We start from the raw sequence: 27,137 nt of genomic DNA on the forward strand, positions 1-27,137 counted from the left end.
CCAGGTCTTGGGTCTGCACAGAAGCAGTTAGGGATCTTCTGGAAGGGCTGGATGTTTTTAAATCTGCGGGCCCTGATGCCCTCCACCCACAGGTGTTGAGGGAGCTGATGGGGGTCATTGCTGTGCCCTTGGCTCAGCTGTATGAGTGATCATGGTCCAGGGGCCAGGTGCCCGGAGATTGGAGACTAGCTAATGTGGTCCCCATTTATAAGAAAGGGAGAATGGAGGACGCAGGAAACTACAGGCCCATAAGCCTCACATTGGTCTTGGGGAAAATCATTGAAAAAATTATCAAGGATCACATCTGTGCGGGGCCTGCAGGGGAGATCATGCCCAGGGGAAATCAACATGGGTTCATCAAAGGCAGCTCCTGCCAGAACAACCTGATGGTCTTTTATGATCAGGTAACTAAGTGGCCAGGTTAAAAAGTGTACTGGCGGTGGAAGCAGGGGGCAGGGACAAAGGAGGAGTACACCTCCCTGACCCGAGCTTGTGGGGATTTGGTGTAAGGAAGGCTAAAGCAGCACTGGAGCTTAGATGAGCTTCTGGGATTAAGGATAACAAAAAGTCCTTCTTCAAGTATACAGGTAGCAAGAAGTCTCGGGGTAACATTGGACCCCTACGAGGCAGGGCAGGGGAGTTGTGACGGAGGCGCGAGAGAAGGCAGAACTCTTCAACAAGTTCTTTGCCTCCGTGTTCCCGTCTGCTGACAATGGGGTGCTCTCGGGTGACAGCGTAGAGAGGCCCAGGAAGGATGCAAGTCCCCCGACTGTTAGTTCAGACCTAGTTAACGGGTGCTGAGGGAATTGGCTGGTATCATTGCGGAGCCATTGGCATAGCTGTTCGAGGACTCCTGGTGCTCGGGCCAAGTCCCTGAGGACTGGAAAAGGGCCAGTGTCCCTATTTTCAAGAAGGGGAGGAAGAAAGAGCCTAGCAACTACAGGCCAGTCAGCCTCACTTCTGTTTTGGGGAAGGTCTTTGAAAAAATGATCAAGGGGCACATTTGTGAGAGCCCTGCAGGGGAAGTGATGTTGAGGGGTAACCAGCATGGGTTCGTGCCAGGCCGATCCTGCCTGACCAACCTGGTCTCTTTCTATGACCAGGTAACAAAGAGCTTAGATGAGAAGGAGGAAGTCGATGATCATCTTCTTGGACTTCCCGAAGGCCTTCAACACAGTGTCCCACCCAGTGCTTGTGGGCAAGCTGAGGGACTGCGGCATGGACGAATGCATGGTCACATGGGTGGCAAACTGGCTCCAGGGGCGCACCCATAGTTTCATAGTTTCATAGTAGCTAGAGTCGGAAGGGACCTAGGTAGATCATCTAGTCCGACCCCCTGCCTTAGCAGGAAAGAGCACCGGGGTCAGATGACCCCGGCAAGGTGCTCATCTAACTTCCTTTTAAAAATCCCCAGGCTAGGAGCCTGCACCACTTCCCCTGGAAGCTGGTTCCAGGCCCTAGCCGCCCTGACTGTGAAGTAGCGCCTCCTAATATCTAATCTAAACTTACCCTCCGCCAGTTTGTGACCGTTATTCCTGGTCACTCCTGGCAGCGCACGGGGGAACAGGGACTCCCCCAATACCTGCTGATCCCCCCTGACCAGTTTGTAGCAGGCCACAAGGTCCCCCCTTAACCTTCTCTTGTGGAGGCTAAACAGGTTCAGGTCCCGTAGCCTCTCCTCATAAGGCCTGCCCTGCTGACCCCTGATCATACGAGTGGCCTCCTCTGAACTCTTTCCATGTTGTCCACGTCCCTCTTGAAGTGTGGCGCCCAGAACTGGACGCAGTACTCCAGCTGCGGCCTGCCCAGTGCCGCATAGAGGGGGAGGATCACCTCCCTGGACCTGCTCGAGATGCATCTGTGGATGCATGACAGGGTACGGTTGGCCTTCTTGACTGCCTCCCCACACTGCCGGCCCATGTTCATCGTGCAGTCAATGACGACTCCAAGATCCTTTTCCGTCTCCGTGCTGGCAAGAGGGGAGTTCCCCAACCTGTAAGTGTGGTGCCGGTTCTTCCTCCCCATGTGCAACACCTTGCACTTATCAGTGTTAAACCCCATCCTATTCTCATCCGCCCACCGTTGCAACCTGTCAAGGTCAGCTTGTAGCCTATTGCACCCTTCTAGTGCACCCACATCCCCCCACATCTTAGTGTCATCAGCAAACTTGAACAGGGTGCTTTCTACCCCGTCATCCAAGTCACTGATGAAGATGTTGAATAGTGCGGGCCCGAGGACCGAGCCCTGCGGAACCCCACTGCCCACGTCCTTCCAGGTCGAGAAGAACCCATCCACTACCACCCTCTGGGTGCGGCCCTCCAACCAGTTAGCGACCCATTTGACTGTGTGGGCATCGACACCACAGTCTCCCAGCTTTTTGATGAGGACAGGGTGAGAGACAGTGTCGAAAGCCTTCCGGAAGTCCAGAAAGACTACATCCACAGCAACCCCTGCGTCTAATGATTTGGTGACCTGATCGTAAAAGGCCACCAGGTTGGTCTGACAAGACCTGCCACTGATGAACCCATGTTGGTTGCCCCTGAGCATGCATTCCCCCGCAAGGCCCTCCTGGATGTGTGCCAGGAGAATTTTTTCAAAGAGCTTACCCGGGATTGAGGTCAGACTAACTGGCCTGTAATTTCCCGGGTCCTCTTTTTTTCCCTTTTTGAAGATAGGGACCACATTGGCCCTCTTCCAGTCCTCCTCCAGAGGGTGGTGGTGGACAGGTCGATGTCGACCTGGGGGGGTGTGGGCAGCAGAGTCCCCCAGGACTCGGTCCTTGGGCCGGTGCTATTCAACATCTTCATTAGCAACCTGGACGAGGGTGTGGAGAGCACCCTGTCCAAGTTCACTGATGACACCGAGCTGTGGGGTAAAGTGAATACCCCGGCAGGCAGGGACCACATCCAGGCAGACCTGGATAGGTTGGAGAAGTGGGCGGATCTGAACAGGCTGCGGTTCAACAAGGACAAGTGCAGGGTGCTGCACCTGGGGAGGGGGAACCAGCATTAGGGTTATAGGTTAGGGGCTGCTCCTCTCGGCAGCACAGAGGCAGAGAGGGATCTTGGAGTCAGGATTGACTCCAGGATGAACACGAGTTGCCAATGTGACAAAGCAATAGGCAGAGCCAACCGCACCCTGTCCTGCATCAACAGGGGCATCACTGACAGGTCCCGAGAGGTCTTGCTCCCCCTCTATGTGGTGCTGGTCAGGCCGCAGCTGGAGTCTTGTGTCCAGTCCTGGGCGCCGCACTTCAAGAGGGACGTGGGGAACCTGGAGAGGGTCCAGAGGAGGCCACTCGTATGGTTGGGGGCCTCCGTGGCCAGCCCTATGAGGAGAGGCTGATGGACCCAAATCTCTTCAGTCTGCGCAAGAGGAGACTGAGGGGGGATCTTGTGGCTGCTACAACCTTATCGGGGGCCAGCAGCAGGGACTCGGGGAAAGTCTGTTCCCCAGGGCCCCCCTTGGAGTCACCAGGAACAATGGCCACAAGCTGAGGGAGGAGAGGTTTAGGTTAGATATTAGGAAGAACTACTTCACGGTAAGGGTGGCCAGAGCCTGGAATAGGCTCCCAGAGAGGTGGTACTCTCACCTTCCCTGGAGATCTTCAAGAGGAGCCTGGACAGGCACCTGGCTGGGGTCTTATGACCCCTGCCGCCCCCAGTGCTCCTTCCTGCCCATGGCAGCGGGTCGGACTAGATGATCTGTCTAGGTCCCTTCCCACTCAGTGATTCTATTATCCCTGGATGATGGTGTTGCCATGGACGTAGTTCTTCTGGAATTTAAGAAGGCCTTTGACACTGACTCTCACCCCATTCTCATTAATAAATTGAGCAACTGTGGCATTAATACCTACACAGCTGGATGGGTCAAAAATTGGCTGATGGGGTGCACCCAGAGAGCGGGGGTGGACGGGTCATTTTCAACCTGGCAGGATGTGAACAGTGGGGTCCCCCAGGGCTCGGCCCTGGGGCCAACACTGTTCAAAATCTTCATCAGCAACTTGGACAAGGGGGTGGAAAACACATTGTCCAAGTTTGCCGATGACACCAAGCTGTGGGGAGAGGTAGGCACGCTCAAAGGGAGAGAGAGGATGCAATTAGATTTAGACAGACTACAGAAGTGGGCAGATGGTAATAGGATGGGATTCAGTGTAGACAAATACAGGGTGCTGCACCTGGGGAGAAGGAATCCATAGCATACATACAGGCTGGAGAGTTCCCCCCTTGTGAGCACAGAGGCGGAAGGGGATCCTGGAGTCATTATTGACTCCAAGATGAACATGAGCCGCCAATGTCAGACTGCAGCCAGCAAAGCCAACCGCACCTTGTCGTGCATCCAAAGATGCATCACAAGCCGCTCCAGAGAGGTGATGCTCCCCCTCTACGTGACATTGGTTGGGCCTCAATTGGAGTACTGCATCCAGTACTGGGCACTGCATTTTAAGAAGGATGTGGCCTGCCTTGAGAGGGTTCAGAGGAGGGCCACCCGCTTGGTTGGAGGGCAACAGGGCAGGCCCTATGAGGAGAGGCTGAGGGACCTGAACCTGTTGAGCCTCAGCAAGTGGAGGCTGAGGGGGGATTTGGTGGCTGCTACAAACTCGTTAGGGGAGATCAGCAGCAAATAGGAAGGATCCTATTCCCCCCAGCAGCACCTGGGGTGATGAGGAATGATGGCCAGAAGGTGCTAGAGAATAGGTTCAGGTTAGAGATTAGGAGGCACTATTTCACTGTTAGGGTGAGCTGGGATCTGGAATCAACTTCCCAGGGAAATGGTCCTCGCTCCTACCTTGGGTAAATTCAGAAAGAGGTTGGACGAACACCTGTTTGGGGTCGTGTGATCCCAGCATGTGCTGTGGCCGGTGGCGGGGAATTAGACTAGATGATCTATTTAGGTCCCTTCTGACCCCTAACTACTATGAACCTGTGAAGGTGAGGGCTTATCAATGATAAACTGAAGAACAGAAAAGCACACACCATCTTTTCCACACGTTGGTGCTGCAAGGTCTCTTAGGCTAGGGTTCACACCTCTGGTAAGCCCTCAGTGTGAACCTTTGGCCTCCTCTCATTTGTCCATGTTTCTGTGAAGGATTCCTTCCTTGCCACCAATAGCATCAGCTGTGAGGGTGGGGGAATTGGGAGCCCCCCAAAAGACCCTTTGTGTACAGTGTTCTTTCACGATACATTTTTGCTCAGATTGTACCCCAAACTTGTACCTTGGGTAGTTTCAGAGCTCCATGTAAAACAGACTTTTCCAAATCACAAGCTGTTTTTAGAGATTCAGTTAATATACCAGATAGCAGGAAGGGCTTTGCCTTTTATCTGAAAAGGGAAAAGCCCTTAAGACAATCTCTTAAACTGTTTCATTTGTTGAGACAATAAGAGAATATGAGACTAAGAATGAGAGCGAAGGGTGGTGCGGTTCCTAAGGATATTCTAAGTAGATTTCTACTTGTGTTGTACTTTGCCATCATTTATCTAAGACACAAATATCTGGCAGTATTTATGGCACATTTAACCCAGGCCTGTTCACATACTGTAGATTGTGTTAAAAATGTTCCTATCATTGATATCCAGGGCAGCAACATGGAGTTCCTTTCACAACTTTACAAAGCCTTATGCACTGATGGGGACATCTGCTTCCCTTCCCTCTTAAGGAAGGGTAGTCCTTTGCTCTGCATTAGGATTGGGGTTTCCCAGCGAGTTCCACTTGGACAAGCGCTTGAAGGACTTTTGGTGTTCGCTGGCAGCTAGCTGACATTATTTGTGAAGTCTGAAGTAAAAATGACATTAAATACCTCAGAACTCATGGTAGAGGTGAATACTTTATTCAGTATTTCAGCCTTCTTCATCATCTAGTGTTAGATTGCTGTCTGCATTCAGTAAGGGATCTGTACTTTTCTTGGTTTTCCTTCTTGAGTCGCCTGTCTGAGAGCAGGGAATTTGGCTTTCACTGAAAAATGAGGGAGTGGCTGGGCACGAGCGGCTTCTTGTTTCCCATGTTTTGGGTTTTTCTGTTTGTTTGCTTTCCCCCAACCTCCCCGCTTCCCCCATTCCGGAAGCCCGAAGTACATGTTCCCGTTATACAGGTTTCTTAGCCCTTGTTCCAGCCTGTTGTCTCCATTAGAAAGTATTTTCATCATTTCTCTTTCATTCTTTCTCCTTTGTTTGAGTTCAAGACTATCTACAAAACAGCAGGGCCTCGGACAGACTGTTTTCTCTTGAAATGCCATGTTACTCACCTTCTTCCCCAAATCTTCAGCGTTGTTCTCCAGTTCTTCAGATCTTAGCACAATTCTGCCCTGCCCCATTTTCTCTTAACTTTGTCTTCTGTCTCCTGCTTGAAGAGTTCTTTCAATTATCCCTTTCCTTGTCTCTCTCTTCTGGCGCTGCCTGATTGTGTTTGGATTACCTCTCTTTAGTTCTAAGCAACCATCTTTATTCGGACTCAAATACCCCCTTAAAACACGCTCTTTTCGAAGACTTTCTGCTGTAACTTGCAGGGTGCATCCAGCCGAGCGTGCACATGCAGTATGCAGACCCAGCTGTGGCACCATAGACAATACATGCCATGCACTTCTGATTTGCAGCGTGGCAGGCTTTTGACACTGGGAGATCCTGGTGTTAAAAAATCCCATGCCTGAAAAAAGTGGGGTGGCACATGTGGCAGCAGCATGGCAGCAGCGTGCACCACCTGAAACTGGAGCCTGGCTGGCCAGAGCCATGCTCCAGCTGCCAGCCAGGCTCCACACGCCAGATTGCCACCACTGCAGCCCCAGGAGGTCCTCATCTTGTTTGTGATGTACTGTCTATTTTAGACTGAAAATTCATTGGGCAAGGCATGTGATCGTTTGTTCTCTACAACAGTGAACATATACTAATGGCACTCACTAAAAAAAATACTGAATGACTTTTTTTTTTTAAAGAGTTGTTCTCTATCATTAATAGAGTCATGCTTTTGTTTCTTTTACAGAAAAAGATAATGCTAAACATGTTTTTAGACACATTGATGGCTGATCCACCTCCTCAGTGCCTTGTATGGCTACCTCTCATGCACAGACTTGCTCATGTTGAAAATGGTAAGTTACATTTTCATTATGTTCAGACTTGTTATTTAGAAAAGATTATATATGCTGTCCTTTTCCATGGATCTCAGCATTTGTCTTCCTTAATACCTAGATTGTTTTCATTGTAAATAGTCTCAGTCCCAACAGATTGTTTGGACCTGTGTTTCAGAGGTGCTTATCACACACAGATCTCAGTGATTTTAGTGAGAGTTGTGAGTATTCATCACTTCTGCAAATCAGACCACAAAAAGCTAGACAGAAAATATAGTGGTACGCTAAATCAATACTAAGTAATATTATTTTCAACTTTAATTTACAGTGCAACCTTAAAAATACATGCATATCTTCTCTAAATGAGCAAGCTCAGTCTCCATCTTTTAAAGGATTTGCACAAGTACTATCAAGTTATAATATTGAAGGATTTCTGGATGATAATCCAGGCTGTCCTTGCTGAGTGTCTCCTAAATGTTCCACTTATTTTCTGCTTTCCACAGTGACATGTACGAGTGTTGAGCTCCTTCATGTCCATATAAGTTTCTTAACTAGAAATACCAAATAGTGCCTATATATAAGGAGATATTCTTCTGAAAATGTAAAAAGGCCTTATAAACTGAGGAGAGCTGAACAGATAGTAAGCTTGTTTCTTGTAACGGGTCTTTTGACTTCAAATGTCAATCCTTGTGATGCTCTGTGTGGCATGGAACTAGCCCTGCCTTTTTAGCAGTCAGCTTTCTTTGGAGGCAGTCATCTTCTATAGACCAAAGTGGACCCCACAGGAGAAATCAAAGCTGAAAGTACTTCCTAATGATGATACTATTATGCTTCCATCCAGATGTTCAGTTTTCAAGTAAACATTATGATTTGTAGAGGATAGATGAGTGGTCCTGTTGCTGTTTTTAACTTGTTGTGCATTTATGTATGGTAGGTATGCATGGATGATAGCTTTTTGGCCAGATTTAAACCCTGCCCTTTCTTCATCCATAATCCATAACTTCCAGCTCTTTGTCATCAGAATGAACATGTTCCTGTCCTCTAAAAAATAAAATTAATAAAAATCCTACCCCATTCCCTATTCATCCTTTCCAACGCTGCACTCCTTGAACTACCTACAAGTGCTGTAGTAACTTCTTCTGTCTTTGTTCCATACTCATAACCTTTGACATTTTTGCCAGAGATACTGTTGCACACTTCCTTGGGTTTAACATCCTTCCCTCCCTTGGCTTTTGTTTCACTTCCCTCTGGCTTCTCTTCCTAAGCTTATCTGGACTTGTCTCATAATCTGTATTTGGACAGCACAGTATGAGGGAGCCCCAAACTCAGTGAGTCACTTCAGGTATTACTGTGATAGAAATCATGTATGGTGAATTCTCCTACTGTTGCTCCAGTTACTCCTCTACTTACTTCCTCTATCTTGGAGAAGTCTTAGAGGATTCTTTGGCTGGCTCTTCTTTTTAGGTTACTTCTTAGACTTGAAGAAATTTAGCCATTGATTCGATGGTGGTGATTGTCACGGGGGCACTAGGGTGCCCCGTGCCTGGAGAGAAATTAAGGAGAACTGCCAATCAGCAGGGCAGCTCAGGTGCCGGTTGCTGGGGCAACCAGGCAGGTCATGTGGCCAGAAGGGGCAGGGCTGGGCCTTTATAAACAGCCCAGGCCAGAGCCTAGCGAGCAGTTCCTTTCTGGCAGCCGCAGGAGCAGGAGCTCGAGCTCTGTGGGAGAGCTGAGCAGGCCGAGTCGAGGGTTGCAGCCTGAACACGCTGACCGGCTGCAATGATGCGGGAGAGTGCAAACCCTAAGGGAGGTATGGTTGGGAGCCGGGGTGGCTTGAAGTTTCTGCCATGAGCCTGGAGGCTCCTTGTTGTTTATGTTGCAGCCGTTTGGCTCGTGGATGAGTTATTGTTATACCGGAGGACCGGGTGAGGCTGTAGGGGTGAGAGGACGCCTCATGGGCTACTCCCCAGTAGCTTGGGGGTTCCCGGTGCCCAGCAGGGGCACAGTTGAGCGGTGCCAGGTGGGCACGGCGTTTGGCGCCGCAGTTGGACGTGGCGGGAGAGCGCCGGTGAGGCACTAGGTGTGTGGGGGTTGTAGCCCCAGCCCGAGAGGGCATGCAGCACGGGAACCGCGCGAGCAAGACCCCAGAAGGGGCGTGATCGCGAAAGGGCGCACAGGCTCCAGAGGGGGTGGGAAGCGCGGCACAGGCCCCAGAGGGGGTGGGAAGCACGGCACAGGCCCCAGAGGGGGTGGGAAGCGCGGCACAGGCCCCAGAGGGGGTGGGAAGCGCGGCACAGGCCCCAGAGGGGGCGAGGAAGCGCAGCACAAGCGTGAGAAGTGCGACATAGGCCCCGTAAGGGGGCAGTATTCTGCCCAGCGGGGTATACAACCCAGAAGAAGGGTCAGGGGCCAGGCACGGCTACGGGCCACCTGAGCCCCAAGCGCGGGAAGTGCGCAAGCTAGGCCCGAGAAGGCGGGTCTGGGGGCCAGGTAAGGCTAAGACCGCCTGAGCCCCAACCACGAGAAGCCCCCAGAGCAGGCAAGGAGCGCGGGCAGCGCGGTATAGGCCCCAGAGAGGGCAAGGAGCATGGAGAGCACCAGACAGGCCCTGGTGGGGAGTTGCCTGGGTGAGGCAAGCCCAGGGACCCCAATAGAGGGGCACTGGCTGCGTGACTAGCCCAGAGGCGCCGGTAAAGGGGCACGGGTTACGTGGCAAGCCCAAAGGGCACCGGTAAAGGGGTGCAGGTTGCAGGACCAGCCCAGAGGCGCCGGTAAAGGGGCACCAGGTATGTGACCGGCCCAGAGGCGCCGGTAAGAGGGGCGCAAGTTGCACGAGCAGCCCATGGGTGCCAGGCGTGTAATAAGTCTAGGAATACCTGAGAGGGGCGTCAGGGCATGACAAGCCCAGGGGCGCCAGGTGTGTAGCAAGCTCTAGGGTGCCAGAGAGGGGCACCAGGACGTGACGAGCCCAGGGGCGCCAGAGAGGGCGCTAGAGGGCAAGGAACCTAATAACATCCAGGGACATCTGCGAGGCTTGGGGCGTGCTGAAGGGGAGGTAGGAGGCACGCATTGGGGTGTTGGAGCACCCCATGGGGAACGGAGGTAACACTAGTGCGGTGTCTAAGGTGAAAGCAGGCAGCCTTCCATACTGAACTTCATAACAGCAAAGACGTGGCAGGTGAGTTGAGGATGCTGGATCACCTTAATTGACACGGCAGGGGGTGCTAGCGAGCTCATGGCCGCTTGCAGGCCCCACTCCGTGACAACGATTTCCAAATATATTTCTCCACCTTGTACACATCTCCTTGCTTTCACTCTCCTATATGTGACATTTAATTTTGAAGCCTTGCTCTTCAATAAAGAAGACATGGGAACTACTATTTCTTCATAAATTTTTGGCCATCCATTTCCTGTAACCTGAACCCCTTGTTGCCCACTGTCTTGGGTTAATTCATTTTCTGGGTTTTTTTAATCCAAGTAATAATCAACTCTGGCCACTTCTACCCCAATAACATGTTAAAAATCTTTCTATTTTTCTGATCTTAGCAGATAAACGGCTTCTCCCTGCCTTAAAGATCTGTTGCCTTCATTACTGCACTCCCTTCCTTGTCACTCCCTCTGATACCTGCAGCTAGCCGTCCTCTACTCGCTCTGTCCATATTTTTGTGGCAAAATTGTATCTTTCTTGTCTGTCAGAAGGACTGCAGTATCCCTTTTGTGAATTCTTCCATGGATTATACCTTGAAAGCTATAGCTAAAGTCAAGCTTTTTACTTTGACATTCAAAGTCCTGAAGACTCTACCCCCATTTATCTCGTCCTTTCTCCATTTCTTATCACTTCACCCACATTGCTTCCTTAGTAGTGCCAACCTCAGTACCCTTTTCCCTCTCCCAGCTTTGTATGTTCTGCCATCACTAAACTGTTGACATCTATACAGTCTGCGTACATAATGCACACATTCTTGGTGCAGTATAGAAGCTGTACCCATGCCAAGTTAAACGACCATGAGAGTCTCATCCAAACTCATAGTGAAATCTCTTTCAGGATTGACCATGTGATATCTTTATGACATACTTCGTATATGTTTGGTGGTGCAAAAAAAACCCAAACCAGGAAAAAACACAAACTACCATATCCCAAAGGACTTGCAGCATACATTAGATTTAATAAGCAATGACAGGGTGAAGAAGGAGATGATAGTTTTGTGATTAAAGACTCATCTAAAACTGATCTAACTAAGACCATAGATCTGGGTTTAATTCTTAGCTCAGACATGGATCTATTCAGGGATTCAGATTACATGGCATTATATGTTGCTATGTAATCTGAATCCTTGTCTCTGCTGAGTAAAAATGGATAATATAAGGATCATATGAGGAAGAAGTACTTGAAGTGCTTAGATACAACCAGTCATCAGAATTCTTGGAGAAAGTCTGGAGAAGTGAGGTAGATGAGTTTTTTTAAAAGGTCAAAAATAAGATACCAGTGAAAGCTATAATACAAGGGTTCCCAACGTTTATGTGCCCAAGGGCACATTTGAATTTAAAAGAAAAAGCAGCAGGCACCAATATGAATATTAAAGTTTAGAATTTAGAATCCTGGAAATGTGCATGGGCATGGTTTCATTTGGGGAGGGAGTAGTAAGTGCCACTCCATCACTGACTCAGTCTCATTTTGGTGGCCGTTGCATACAGCCTGTGAAAAAATTTTTGAAGTGTTGCTGTTCTGAGTTCAGTCGGCAATGACAGCATTTTTTGGTGGAATAATGATTTTTACTGATCGTGAAAATGTGTGTGGGTACCTGAATAAACCTTGGGGGTGCCATAATACCCATGGGCACCATGTTTCACATAATCTGGGTGAATTCCCCAGGTTTGTTCTCCTAGTAGAGAAACTTACCCAGAGTAGTGTGTATGGACATTTGAATGTGAAAGCCCTGACTTTTGGAAAGCTTGCAGCTGGGGGTGGGTGGGGAGAGCCTTAGGCACATATCTTTGTTAGTTCTGCAGGCTCCCTCCCTCAGTCTGCTTGGCAACAGATGGCAGCAGTGCATAGGCAGCCCTGATTGGCTGACTTGGGCTGCCCACGGTCAGTCTGTGGTTCCCTGTAGCACAATGTGGAGATTGAAAAGGAAACATATTCTGTTCCCTGCTGGAGTCCAGGAAGCAACACACTGTCTTCAGGTGGGGGTGGGGTGGGGTGAGAAGGGATGCTAGAGAGACTGCGTTTTCTTCTGAGAGAAGCCACAACATGTAGATATCCAATCTCCCAGGAGAAATTCTCCTGGGAGCGACTTAACCTTGATTGTTCCCAGATTAGTTTTCTCCAGAGTGGCTCTTTTTACTTAGGAGAAAAAGGCTTAATAGCTGTACACTTGTGATTTCTCCTGGGAGTGCAGTGACTTTCCTAGGAGAAACTGAATGTCTGCATGAGGCCTGGGTTGACCGATTACTTGTGTTGTATTAGCATATAGTAGACCCATTTGTGCTAATGAAAATACAGAAGGCAAAAGACTGTCTATGCCTAAAAGGTTAATCTAAGACAAGCTTCAATAAGCAAGAGAAAAGAATAGAGGCTGCTGCAGTGATGGCACAGTAATAGTATTACAAGCCCGTTTTCTCATAGACTATCAGTATGTTGTGCACTCTTGGTTGATTTGTTAAAGAATAAACATAGTAGTAGTCTCAGCTCACGACATTCTGGTTGGCTTTGTTCACCAAGCACTAGGGTTTCAATGAATTCTTGAGTATGTTTAATTTTCTAGGGCTTTTTAGATGTGGTTGGGGCAAAAGGAGGAACGGGGATTATTTCCTATGACAAGAGAGCTACGGAAGGGTCTCATGGGAGGATGGCATTGCTGTGGGGTGGAGTTAAGGTTCTGGGGGTGGTTAGGTTTGTTGTCGTAAAATGTGTGCCTCTGAGTGAAGTGTAAGGTATATGCCTTGACTTTTCAATTACTGGCTTTTGCAGTCATTGTATGTGTTGCGTTGGGAGATATAACTGCGATGCAGCATAGTTGGGTTTTTTTCTTGCATTACTATTTATAGAATTTTATTTTTGTCTTTTTTAAGCATCGTAGACTCTGGCATTGTGTATCAGTATAGTGCAGGTCTGGGGAGTGCACAGTGCAGAAGACAGGCAGCTGACTCGATTCCAAGACGACTCCTAACCAGCTCCTGGTAAGCGCAGCCTCTTTGCCAAGGGTCCGTTCAGCCCTCAGTGGGTACAGAATGGCAGTTAGAGGTGCCGCTACCAGTAAGGTTGGGAAATATTTCTTGAGGCTAGTTTTGCAAATGTGACATTTATAAACGTGGCTCCCTGAAACAGTCTTCGTTGGAATGCTTCTTTTGTCAGTGCTTGAAGAATAATTTTGCATCTTTCCATTTTATTATGGATAGAAGCATTTTGTATAGAGCTCATTCACTGTGGACTTGAATTCTTCATTCAGCGCCTAGATAATGTTTCTCTGATAAAACAAGTCCAGTGCACAATGACCCACCCTTCAGTTCTCTGTCTTACTTTATTGATTCTTTTTCTCTACTGTTAACTCTTAATTTTTCATTCTTGGACAATGTGGCTCTGTAACCACTTTTTCATGATCCATTGTTGGTTGGCAGTACGATGCAAACTCTCTTCTTGATTGCACCTTGTCACAGTAGAGCATTTCTGTTTCCTAACTTTCCCTTCCAACCAGACCTTTATCTCTTTCCCTGTTTCTGCCTATTTCAATTAAAGTCCTGTAGCAGTCCTTGCTAAGGTACTTCAGCGAAGCTTGATGACACCTGGAATTGTGTGGTTTCTGTGGCCATCTGTAACTGCTCAAGTGTGATATAAGTGAAACAGAAAAAAAAAGTTGTGGACTGAGCTTGTTCCCTTGGAGAAGTCCAATTTGAAGGTAGGAAAAATCCTCTTCTCTTATAAGAGATCACATAAAGCTTGCTTATTAAAGAAATGCTATTCTAAAGAAACCCGGAACAGTATTTTGAAAAGACATACTTCAGTTTTCATGTCCAACTTAAGATGAGTATTTTGCCATACAGTTGGCCTTTGAATCCGTTTTGGTAAAATTCCAGGGAACTAGGGCCTGTACAAAAAAGTAGAAGATATCATTACTAAAGATAACTTCTGAAGTGGAAAAAAACCATAATGCTTGTATTGTTTTTCCCTCTCTCCTTTTGTCCATGACAAAAGAAGAAATATAAGAAAGTGTACCTAATTGCATTAAAAGAAATTATCTTCCCCTTTCCTTTACTTTCCTATCATCCTAGCTAGGTATTGTTACCTGAATGACAAGTAAACTTGCAAGTTGGCTACTGATAAAAGAAGCAAGAAACAGGTCTACAGCCCAGTCTTTTATAGTTTTTGTCCCCAAATACAAAAACAAACAGTTTCCTGGCATCCTGTGACAGCACAATATAGGTTCTTACCTACACTGGCTGGGGAGATCAAGGTGGGGAAGGAGAGTGGCATGCAGATAGGCAGCAGGTCTTCTTGAATTTCTGAGTTCTCCAAATTTCCCTCCAGCCAGTGCCTTCCATCTGTAGAACATAAGAATAAGCCATCTAATTTGGTTTTTTTCAACTGTCTTTGTTTAATTTGGGGACTGGATTGAACCAGGCCTCTTGTGGATTTGGAAGATGTCGCTTACTTGGGATTTATGTTCCCGTGTAGGTTAGACTTCTGAAAGGAAGGATTCCTTATCACCTTCCTGCAGCATCAGGGAAGACTGCTAGCTGTCAGCCAGTCTTTCTCTTCCCAAAGTTTATGGTCTTCTGTACACAAGGCTGCTTTGTTTTCACAACTGATCTAGAAACTTGGCAAAAAGATATCTATTAGAGCAAGACAACATCGACTACATTTGGTTACACAGATTATTACTATTAACATTTTAAGATAAATCTGCGTTGTGATAGATCTATATTATCTAATGTGTGATCTTCCCTTATAATGTCTCCTTTCAGGCTTTGTGCTCTAATTGGATCTCATTACTGGTTTAGCTGGACGTGCTGATTGCTGCTTTTACTTTGCTGACCAAGCTGATGTCATGTCTGCAAAGGTTCATTCTGTGGCCGCTCAGAAGCAGGCTTTGGGGCCATCTGCTTAGCCACACTTCTGCAGCTTGGCCTGGGCCCTTGAAAATGGCCAGGGCTGGCAACAGTATCAACATGGCTAGAAAAGTTTTCTTTTTCACCTGTGTCTGCACTGTAGGCAACAAATAGGTTCTCTGTGAACATTAATAATTTTGGTTGTTAAACTCCAATTTCTTTGGTTTTATCTTTGAAGGATCATAGGAAAGTAGGGCTGGAAGGGATTTCATGAGTTCAGCCTAGTCCAGCCACCTGCTCAAGGAAGGGTCATCCCCGGCTAAGCCATTCTAGCCAAGTGTCTGTTTGGTCTGCTTGTGTCAGTCTCCGAGGATCACAGGTTCTCTAGGTAGCGTGTCCCAATGCCAGACCACCCTCATACTCACAAAGTTCTTCCTACCTCCAACTTAAATTTCCTCTGCTACAGTTTGAGGCCATTGAATCTAGTCCCATCTCCTACCCTAAATCATCCTTATAATCACCCTTCAGGTATCTGATACATCTTCAAATACTTGAAGGGCAATTATAAAGAGGATAGGTGTTGGGTATACTTTATCATCCTGTTCCTCTGCAAAGAAGCTTCATTTGGTGTTGGGACTTATTCCAATCACCCCCACCGCCCCCAAGTAAGGAAAATGTATTTTCTGTTCAGGGCTCTGAAGAAGCAGCTGGATTTTCAGCTTCTCTTAGGAAGAATTATATGATTTGTGAAGCATGCTTAATGTCCTGCTTAAGTATTTCTGACTAGTTTGAGTAGTTCTAGTCAGGAGCTATAAGTTGCTTCTCCTTTTCTTCACATCAGATGACCTTTCATTGGGATGAATTTTGGTGCCTTTTTGGGGAGAAATGCCAGTGAGTTTGATTCATCCTTCTGCCTTACAGAGGGATTATCCCTCTTTTAAAAAGTGAGAGAGGTAATTTTGTCTTCCTGGGGTAAAAGATCAGAAAATGCTCTGATTGCACCCCTGAAACTTATAAATTGTATTGATGTTTCTGCTATCCAAGCTGTCAATGTGCTTCCCATTATCAGGGCACATTCAGAGCTGACCAAGATCCTACACTCCAGGAGCACAACTGGATTGCTTATGTCTTTGGGAGCATGTATCTCAGGGGCGGGAGCTAATTTCGGGTGGAGGGCTGCTTACTGAGTTTTGGCAAGCCATTGAGGGCTTCATGACAGGCAGCCAGAGGCAGATAAATATTTATTTTCTAAATTATTATGGGCCCTGCAGGCCAGGTAGAATGGCCTGGCAGGCCGCATCCAGCCTGTGGGCTGCATTTTGCCCACCCCAATATATCTGGACCAGTGTTAATGGCTTGATGTACAGCCTCTTTTACTCTCCTTCCTCCCCACATGAGTAAGTTGGTAGTTGAATAATATTTGGGGCTTTAGGTTGGATGGCATTCTTCACTTCTTGCCTCTTCAAAGAGTTTGTTAGAAGCAGAAACCACTCCATCTATTGCTCTTCCTCCTCTCATTTGAGACCTTTCCTGAATTATGGTTATGGTGGTGAGTTTTCCCCTGAGAAATATGGACCTTCAGTTCTCCCACTCCCTTCATAAAGGTCCTAAAACAGGAGTCCAAAGGGCATGAAGGCATAGTGCCTCCTCTCACCTTTTCGCTGCCCAGATTTGCTCTCTGCCTTTCTACAGGGCCCCTAACTGTGGGTCTCATGTTTTCCCTCCCCATGGTGTGTCACTCTTGCAGACATTAAGGTCCTTTGCCCTTCTGCTGTGGCTAAGAGAGTGTGTGTTCACATGAACCTGTGGCCAAAGGGGAGTCTGAAGATCTCTGGGCCTGTTGGTCTTGCTTTAACCTTCCTTCAGCATTCAAAAACCTACATTCAGGGATACACACTTCAAGAGGGATGTTGACAGCATGGAGAGGGTCCAGAGGAGGGCCACTCGTATGATCAGGGGACAACAGGGTAGGCCCTACGAGGACAGGCTGCGGGACCTGAACCTGTTCAGCCTCCAAAAGTGAAGGCTGACGGGGGATCTAGTGGCCTGTTATAAACTAGTCAGGGGGGACCAGCAGGCACTGGGGGAGTCACTGTTCCCCCGAGCAGCGCCAGGAGTGACCAGGAATAACGGTCACAAGCTGGCAGAGGGTAGGTTTAGGTTAGCTATCAGGAGGCGCGACTTCACAGTCAGGGCAGCTAGGGTCTGGAACCAGCTTCCAAGAGAAGTGGTGCTGGCCCCTACCCTGGGGGTGTTTAAGAGGAGGTTAGATGTACACCTTGCTGGGGTCATTTGACCCCAGTACTCTTTCTTGCCATGGCACGGGGGTCGGACTCGATGATCTGCTCAGGTCCCTTCCGACCCTAGAAACTATGAAACTATACAGTAGTGTTGACAAATACAGATGATAGAAAAATGTGGAGGTACTTTTCAAAAAGGCTGTCCCTAGCAAATACATTTTAGCCAATTTTGCTTGGCACATTAGGTATCAGAAATCAAGGCATACCTAAAAGCCAGAGCAAGAAAGATGGCAGAGAAAGTCCTTCACTGACTGATTTCTGGCATAACATAGTTCTGGGGTTTGTTATATGGTTACCTCTGTTCTCTGTGCCTTGACCAGAAGGATGATACTACCTAAGACCATGTAGTTTGAATCAGCAGCCAGAGATAGCCTGTTTGCTTGCCCTTTAAAAGCCACCATCAGCTTTGAGAAATGGTGTATAAAACTATACGATACGATTGGGCCCAAATGTTTTCATTTTTAGCATTTAGGAAGACTTATTCACTGTTTTGGTGAAACTGCAGCATCTTTCATGCTTCTTCACTTAATCCTAAATTCTAGACATTTTTCTCAACCATAATTGTTACCAGTTGGTTTTACAAGGATTAAAAAAACAACAATTTAGGGTGTCATTTTTCCCCTCAGCCTACCAGAGGAGGATGCATTTGAATGTAGACCAGGTTAATTATTGGAAATTGATGCTTGAGATTGTGTTCTATTCAATTTTGATGGCAGTGAGGTTTGTGTGAACAATTTGATGTATTCCAGGAGTTCCTCTTTCCAGGGCTACTGTCCAACAAATCTGTTTTTAATGTACACTAAACTCTTGTGCGTGATGACCCAATTGTTGCAAAGGAATGCAGGAGGGAAGAATGAGGCTGCTTCTCTTGTAGTTTGGACTGATTCCATAAAGAAATCTAAAAATTGGAACCAAAGCCTTGAACTTGACTTTGGGTATGAGGGCTGATACTATACACTACGAAGCCTTTGGAGTGGTAGGCTCCTGCTTGCATGTGTTGTGAAATAGGCAGCTGCATTTTTTAAAAGCCTTTTTAAAGCCAGCAATATCATTCCTAAGTATATTATGTTACAGTAATCTAATTTCCAGGTCATGAATGGGTGGATTACTGTGGTCATCTGAGGTTCTTCAGGGTAAAGTGAAGTCTCAATATATGTTTCTCCCAACATCACCTCTCTGTTTTCCATAGTTTCAAGCAAATGCTTTTTTTTAGGTGCCAAAATCTTCTTAAGAATGTTTTTGCACTAAAACCTTGAATAACCTCCTCTTACCTCATTCTCAAGACTTATTCTGTCCTCATCCTGCTTTCTGTTTACATTCTCTCCTTTGACATCTTAGCTGTCTTCTGTCCTGCTTTTTCCGTTCTTTTTTATTACTAGTTGTTCTTAGTGTCATTTGACAGCTCTCTCCTACACGGTTTCTTAAAGGCTATGTTTTAAAACTGTTCTTCTCTCTCTACATTTTATGCTTGGTTATCATAGGACTAGAAGGAAATACCATGGACAGTCCAGTCTCCTGCATTTGGAGGGAGTGAATTCAGAGGTGACTAGTAGAATCCTTGGAGTATAGGGTAATGTGTGATATATGGCTCAGCGAACATAACAAGATACAAGTATCTGGGGGGTGTGGATTCAGGAGGGGAGCAGTGGTGTGGACTCACCACCACCTGTCCACCACTCCTGAGTGAGTTGGATGCAGGGGGAGCCCAAGAGCTGCTTCTGCCCTACTCCATCTGTGGGCTACAGTGAGCAGCTGTGCAGGGTCCTGGGTTCAGCTGGGGACAGTGGCAGTGGTATGCAGGTTTTTCCTTTCAGCCCCAGTTTTTGGTCATTGGGGGATACCTGGGACCAGGGAGGTGGGTAGGGAGCAGGTGCTGGAAGGAGAAGCCAACCCCCCCACTGCTATCACTGTCCCCAGAAGAGTACAGCTCCTTGCACAGATGCTCTCAGCAGCCCTGGCAGGAGCAGCTCTGGGGCCACATCATGTCTGCGCCAGATAGGCAGGGCTGGCAGCCGTGGTGCAGGTCCCTCCTTTAAGCACCTGATCCCTTCCTAGCTTCCCCATGACCCTTGCCAGCCTGGGGGCTCCAGGCACTCCTTTCCTTGCCACGACCTCTATAGTCTGAGGAGTGGTGTTCCTCACCCCCTTTAAGAAATTATAGCTCTGTTCATTTCTTCTGCATTTATATAGACATGACTGTCATGTCTATGTAGGCCCTAATACTTCTCCAGTCTGGATTAATCTGCTGTCGTTTAGTCTTGTACCTCTCATTCTGTCCTAGATATTTGAGCCTGCGGGATTCACCATAATCTGAAACTCAATGAAGTGGAGTGATCCCAATATTTTTATTCATAAACACCTTACCACTGCATTCATTAATGTTATTTGTATTATCACAGTACCTAGGAAGCCTTAGTCATGGTTCGGGACCCTATTGTGATGGATGCAATAGAAGTATAGAATGAGAAGAATTGCTTTTTGCCCCAAGGAACTAATTATTCAAGAATCAAAATAAAGATGGACACAGAGGGCCAAGTGAATTCAAGATGATTTCAAGAAATTTAGCATGCTCAATTTTTTTAGGTGGCTATAGACAAGCCGAGGAGATGAGGACAGTATGTAATGGTTTGAGTTTTGGTTGGGAAGAGGTCATTAAAGCACAAGAGAGCATAATCTTAAAGTGGAATGCAAAGGGCAGAAACTGGGTGGAGAAGGTTTGGGATTAAATTGGCTTTTTCTTAAAACTAAGGAGATTACAGTTTACTTGTATTGTGAAAAGAAAGAGTCAGAGAGGTGTGAGAAAGTTGAGAGGATGACAGGTAAGGTGAGTGAGAGCGGGCATGAAGTAGATCAGGAAATGAGATGGGACACAGCTCACTGGTAAAAATGGACGGGTTTGAAGAGGGGAGCAAACGTGCAGCTTTTGAATCTCTGATAAGAGAAGAAGAGAATTGTAGGAAAGGAAGACGGAAGGGAACACAGAAAGTCACATCGTATTTGCCAGTTTTTCCATGGAAGAAATTGATGAGATTGTGTGCAGAGAAAGAAGTTGAGGCAGGAGGAGGAGAAGCTTGAGAGGTGAGTCAAAATTAGCAAAAACACAGCTGTGCTGGTTCATTTTAAGCTGGAAAAGCAGAATTCAGCTAGATGGATGCCAGAAGTGGAGGAGGAAAGAATAAATTTATGTAGTGGAGCATGTCAACCTGGTTCCATGACTCTTGCTGGAGATCTTATACAGTATAAGAAGTGGAAGGGAGGGAGGTGGTATTGGGCTTCAACAAGGATAATCATGAGCAGGGATAAGAGAGGCAGTAGGAAAGAGGGACCAAAGGGCCAAGAGTGGAGGAGAATAAAGCATGGAGAGCAAATCAACAACCAAATGAGTTGAAGAGAGAGTAGGAAAGGTGTTGACTGAGAGCAGGTGAGAAATCAGTAATATGGTTGGGCTAGAACGTGGAATGGCTGAGAAAGTAGGTATAAGAAAGACCTGATGGAGGCAGATTGCAGATAAATTCATATTCAGCTTATGGTCACCTGTAGCCCACAGGTCCTCTAGTACTGCAGCCAGTCATTCTCCAATCTATATGTGTGCATGCATTTATTCAGTCCGAAGTGCGGGACTTCATACTGGTCTTTGTTAAATTTCTTTTGACTGTGGGCTCATTGGAAAGAGCCCAGCAGAGGGCAACAACAATGATTCAAGGTAATTTCAGAAACACTGGTGGTCATCTTTGAGAATTCATGAAGGTTTGTAGTGCACACCTTTAAGAGAAGTCAGAAGAAGGATCCAAGGAATTACAGATTTACCTTGATATCCAGAAACATTATGGAGCAGGTCATCAAGGAATCTATTTTGAAGCATCTGGACATGAACGGGATGTTCAGGACCAGCCGGCATGGATTCATCAAAAGCAAATCATGCCTATCTGACCTGACTTCCTTCTATGATAAAGTAACAGGCTCTGTGGAATGTGGGGAGAGCAGTGGATGTGATATACCTTGACTTCAGCAAGGCTTTTGACACTGTCTCCAATGACATTCTCATTAATAAGCTAAGGAAATTCACACTGGATGAAAGTATTGTAAGGTGGATACATAATTGGCTGGATCATTATACTCAACAAATAGTCCCAGCAGAGGGCAACAAACATGGGTATGGGGCTGGGGCTCATGACTTCTGAGGAAAGGCTGAGGGACCTGGGCTGATTTAGTCTGCAGAAGAGAAGACTGAGCAGGGATTTGATACCAGCCTTCAATTCCCTGCCAGGGGATTGCAAAGAGGATAGAGCTGGACTCAGTAGTGGCAGATGACAGAACAAGGAGCAATGGGCTCAAGTTGCAGTAAGGGGAGCTGAGGTTAGATATTAGGAAGAACTTTTTCATGAGGAGGGCAGTGAAGCACTAGAACACGTTACCCTGAGAGGTGGCAGCATCTCCATCCTTGGGGGTTTTCAAGACCCAGGTAGATAAAGCCTTGGCTGGGATGATGTAGTTGGGTCTGGTCCTGCTTTGAGCAGGGGGTTGGACTAGATGTGACCTCCTGAGGTCCCTTCCAGTCCTCGTTTTCTATGATTCAGACATTAAACCATTTAGGGTTGGGAAGAGGTATCATGTGGAGCTCTGTAGGGATCTCTCCTGGGTCTGGCATTGTTTAATAACTTTACTAAAGATTTAGACCAGTGGGCTCCCCCAACAGTAGGGCCTGCCCGGCCCTGCCCCCCACAGCTGGAAGCCCCAGCAGGGGCTTCTGGTCTGAGACCATATAGCTGCCCCATGCTGGAACCGTTGGGGGGAGGGCGGGCAGAGGGGCAGGGGAGGAGACCAGGCAGGGAAGGAGCCCGGGGAAAAGTGGCCCAGGGAAAAGTTGAGTGGTGGGGGGGAAGAAAAAGTGGCTCCTCGCCCGCCCTGTGCCTGGTGCCTCGTGCTGCAGCCGCTCACAGCCCGCCTGGGGCTGCCTGTGCCTGCTCTGGACAGCCCCTCATGGGCTGCGAGCTGCGCATGGCTGCAGAAGGGAGCACCGGCCACAGGGCGGGAGAGGGGCCGCTTTTCCCTCCCCCCACGCTCAGCTTTTCCCTGGGCTCCTTCCCAGTGTGGAGGGAAGCATCTCCTCCCCTGTCCTGAGGCCGGCGCCCCACACTACAGCCACTCGCAGCCTGCGCAGGGCTGTCCTGAGCAGGCACAGGCAGCCCCAGGAGGCCTGCAAGCGGCTACAACGCAGGGCAGAGAGTAGGCGAGGGCCTGCTTTTCCTGCCCCCAACACTCAGCACCATTTTGTCACCTGGCCCTGCTGCCAGCCTGGGCCCTGCGCCAGCTCTGGGCTCACCCATCAGGGCTGCGCATGGCAACAGCAGCTGCGGCCCACCCACTTGCCATACTGGGCAGTGTTTGCCACCAGCGCCTCTGCGCTGTCCAGTGCACGAGCTGTGGGTGGGCAGCAGCAGCCAACACTGCCCAGCGTGGCAAGCAGGGGGCCTGCAGCTGCTGTTACCACTCACAGCTCTGATGGGTGAGCCCAGAGCTGGTGCAGGGCCCAGGCTGGTAGCGGGGCTGGGTTACAAGCTGGTGCTGAGCGCAGGGAAAAGCAGCCCCTCACTTGCCCCGTGGCCAGTGCCCCATGCTGTAGCCGCTCGCAGCCTGTGTGGGGCTGCCTGTGCCTGCTCCAGACAGTCTCGCATGGGCTGCAAGTGGCTGCAGCAGGGAGCACCGGCCATGGGGCGGGCGAGGGGCCACTTTTCCCCACTCTCAGCACCAGCTTCTCCCCTGCCAGCAAGCAGCAGGTTAGGGCTGTGCACTGCCGCCCACCTGTACCGCACGGCTTGGGGGCACTGGGAGTGAGTGGGTGGGGCGCCAGCGGGAGCACGGGGCCTGCACTGGTGTCCCAGGGCCCGTGCCAGTGGGGCCCAGAGCAGGGTGTCAGGAGCGTGGGGTCCCAGCCAGCAGGGGCTCTATGGAGCCAGGCCAGCTCCCCCCGTCTTCCTGCCGGTGCAGTCCAGCCTGGCTCCACAGACCCCTGCCAGCCTGTGCCCCACTTTGGGCCCCACCGCTGCTGGCCCTGGGACATTGGTCCGAAGACATTGGGACATTGGTCCCAAGATGGTGACCAGGGGGCAGGGCACCTGTCAAGAGGTGGGGCACCTGTCAAGGGGCGGCACTACCCACTCAGCCCTCAACAGCCTGCCAAAACTGGGTAAGTGGCCCTCCACACAATATAGTTGCCCGCCCCTGATTTAGGTGATGCAGTTGGGTGCATGCTTAGCTAATTGGTGGATGACACCAAATTGAGTGGAGTTGCAGACCCTCAGGAGGGGAGGGCTAGGATCCAGAATTACATGGACAGACTCAAAAATGGTCCATGTATGGTCCAGTCATATGAGATTCAACAAGGCCAAGTGTATAAGTCATACACTTGAGATGGAATAAATGCATGTACAAATACAGCCTGGGGGATGACTGGCTAGGCTGCGGTACTGCAGAAGAGGACCCCAGGGGTTACAGTGGAACACAAGCTGCAAGAAAAGTCTTGTTGCAAGAAAAGTCGATAGCACACTGGGTTGTATCAGCATGAGTGTTATTTGCAAATCAAGGGAAGTGATTCTTCTAGTTTCTTTGGCATTGATGTCTCATCTGGTGCAGCAGTCAGTTTTGGGCCCTCCATTTCAGGAAAGATGTGGACAGAATGAAAAGAGTCCAGCAGAGTGCACCAAAACAATCAGAGGTCTGAGAAGCATGACTTATAAGCAAAGGCTGAAAAAAAACTATGATGACTGAGTCTACAGAAGAGAACACTTTGAAAGAATTGAAATCAGTCTTCAGATACCTGCAGGGTGATTACAGAGAGGAAGGAGGTATACAACTCTGTGTCCATATGGAGCACGATTAGAAGTGATGGCCTCAGACTGTAACAAAGGACATTTAGGTTGGATATTAGGAAGAACTTGCTCACTGTGAAGGTGGTTAAGCATTGGGACAGGATACCTGGAGAGCTTGTGGAAACTGCCCTTGGATGTTTTAAGAACTGGTTAAACAGACACTTGGCTGGGTTGGTTTTTACTGAGAAATCCTGTCCTGGGTAGGGGGCTGGGCTACATGACCTCCTAAGGCCCCTTGCAGCCCTACTTTTCCTATGATCCTATTAATTTGGCAGCTGAAATCAGAGAAAGAGCAGTGCTTTCTGAAGATCTAGTTGAGGGACTGCCCCTTTTGGTGAGTGGAGAATTCAACCAAGACTTCAAGGTGAATGATGATAAGTGGGTACCTGAGATGTTGGATTGGTCACGGTTGGGCAGCTGAAGTCACTGAGGACAAGCATGGGAAGCTGTGCAGAGAAGACAATAGAAAGGCAAGGAGGAGGAATTGGAGGAGGAGAATGGGGAAGCATTGAGAGGAGAGTAGAAGACAGTAATATGAAAGGGAAGAGAGGAGATGCGTTGTTTCTCAGAAGAGCTGGGGATAGGGGAGTAGAGGGCTCCGAAACAGTGCAAGGAAGAGGTGTAACACCCCCCCGCAGTCTGATCCAGGAGACCAGGCCTTGAGAGCTGGAAAGGGTGTCAGGAGACAGCAGCTGCAGAGACTGTGTAAATGAAGAGTGTCATATCTCAGAGAGCCAGGAGCTGGAAGAAGTGAGATATAAAGAGGTGGTGTGCGGGTGGCTGTGATCTTTTTAGAGGTGTAGCAAGAGGAGAAGAGGAAAGAGTGGCTAGGATGGGTGGAGGAGGAGAGGGTACAGCAGGAAGGAAGGTCAGAATTGGAATAAATATCACTGGAGCTGAGCAGATGGCAGCAGGGAGCAGATGTGAAACGATTTCTTCTAGTGCAGGGGAGAACAGAGGAAAAGCTGGTAGACTGGCTAGCGACAGCAGAGACATGAAGTTAAAAAGGATGGGGGGAGTGAGTGATGGTTACAACAGATGACGCCGTCTTCCTCAGTCATCCAAGGCTGTAGACTTGTTTGCAAGTCGGATTTGTTTATCCTGTGTTTAGGCTGCAACCAAGTCCTGTCACTTTTTATCAGAGTGTTGCAGAAATATCTTCCTCTTGCTTTCTCTCCTGACAGCCAAAAGCTTGTTTCTAATAATCGCTGATCCTGGGTGTTGCCCCACACAATCTAGCCGTAAAAAGTTGTCTCATGTATTTTTATTAAAATATCTCTCCATCTATTTATTTATTTTTTTACTGGTTTTCATACCGTCAGGAAATCAAGTTTAAGTTCCTTATCTTTTTGAGTTCATGATCTTACAGAGCTTGGCCAAAGTCCATATCAGCAATATATTTTCCTTCTCTGTTATCTCCACTCCAGTAGTGGTGCCAGTTGTATGTTTCTTCCATTTCCATCTACGTGCCTTTCTTTTGCCATCCCTTTTTCAAACTCACTCTATTTGCCAAATTACTGTCTTCACCTCATTTATATATTGCTCATTCCATCTCTCCTAAAACCTCAATTTTATCATCTTTCATAAGAAGAATGAAGGATGAGGGAAAGGTTAGACTAAATAAATCCCAAAGAGGAAGAAATAGGAGTGATTTAGTGTACTCATACCTCCTTCCTTTTATCTTCTTTTCTCTTTTATGATCTTCAGTATTCGGGGTATGTCTAATTTAGATTGTAAGGGATGGCATCTGTACTAGTTTGAGGCTGCTAGCACAATTCTGAATACTCAAAAATTTAATTCATGCTTTACATGTAGGTACTGGCTGGGTTTGACAGTTTGCAACATCTATTATTTTGTGATGAACTCAGATGACATAGATGCAAAATTCTCTCTGACATTGCCCAATTGTTTCCTTTTGTGTATTTAGTACTTGAGTCAATTTAATTTTAAAATATCCTGAAGTAAGAATTTCACTGCCTTCTTTGGAAGATTGCACTATATTAGATTTGAAAATCTTTTACATACTACGTGGACTCCAGAAATTGTGTACAGTCTTCAGGATAAGAATGCAACTAAATAGGGATAAATTTAAATGGAAATAATTTTAAAACTGTATGATGTAACTGATACCTGTACGTGTTCATTTTCAACTTCTATTTTGATATTCAGGAATTTGAGAACTCAAATTTACTTTTATCGTTGTTGTTTTTCCAGATCATGGTAAAATCAATAGTTTTTTTTAAGATTCTCTTATTGCTTCTTTCTTTTTTCCCCCCTTAAAGTCTTCCATCCTGTGGAATGTTCATATTGCCGGTGTGAGAGCATGATGGGTTTCCGGTACCGATGCCAGCAGTGCCACAACTACCAGCTCTGTCAAAACTGTTTTTGGCGTGGCCATGCAAATGGCCCTCATAGCAACCAACATCAGATGAAGGAGCATTCCTCTTGGGTAACTCAAATTTGTTTGTAATGCTGACCCCACCATCTCTAAATACTTTTCTTTCAAAAGCTAGAAACATTTTCATAATGGACTCAAAACCCCATGGTAGATCTCTGAACGCTGTTCATATAGGTTATAAATAGGCCCATCATACTTTTTATTGTTCATTTTAAATAATTTTACTCGTTTGTTGAATGTTGTCTACTCCCTGGTATACAGAGTATAGAAGATGACAGAGTCCCTTTTCTGGCAGAACTCATAATCTGATTTGCAGAGAATAAAGCATTTGCTCTCCTGTTTCCTTTTACTTCATAGCCTTTACTAACAGCCTGATAACTCATTGTAGTTCCAGTGGCTTCATAGACAAGAAAGCCAAATCATTGAGTGTGCACTCTATGCAAGGGAGGTATGTTTTCAAGATAGGT

At 47.5% G+C, this 27,137-nt stretch overlaps 1 protein-coding gene and 1 long non-coding RNA gene across 10 annotated transcripts in view; one reads left to right on the forward strand and one right to left on the reverse strand.

The window, feature by feature from the left end:
* Positions 1 to 27,137, forward strand: part of DTNB (dystrobrevin beta) — a 367,922-nt gene that overhangs the window by 60,410 nt on the left and 280,375 nt on the right. For all 9 annotated transcript variants that reach the window (XM_090031193.1, XM_090031196.1, XM_090031197.1 and 6 more), the window contains 2 exons: positions 6,973 to 7,078; positions 26,555 to 26,721. In XM_090031193.1, coding sequence (XP_089887319.1) covers positions 6,973 to 7,078; positions 26,555 to 26,721 — 273 coding nt within the window. The remainder of the gene's footprint in view (positions 1 to 6,972; positions 7,079 to 26,554; positions 26,722 to 27,137) is intronic.
* Positions 13,545 to 27,137, reverse strand: part of LOC149875785 (uncharacterized) — a 44,538-nt gene continuing 30,945 nt past the window's right edge. The window contains exons 2-4 of the long non-coding RNA XR_016439765.1: positions 14,707 to 14,871; positions 14,486 to 14,596; positions 13,545 to 14,142 (exon numbers count right to left, since the gene is read on the reverse strand). This is a non-coding gene — a long non-coding RNA (uncharacterized LOC149875785). The remainder of the gene's footprint in view (positions 14,143 to 14,485; positions 14,597 to 14,706; positions 14,872 to 27,137) is intronic.

This window comes from Crocodylus siamensis, chromosome 1, assembly GCF_052110815.1.
Source record: "Crocodylus siamensis isolate JL-2025a chromosome 1, ASM5211081v1, whole genome shotgun sequence".
NCBI classification, from domain to species: domain Eukaryota; kingdom Metazoa; phylum Chordata; order Crocodylia; family Crocodylidae; genus Crocodylus; species Crocodylus siamensis.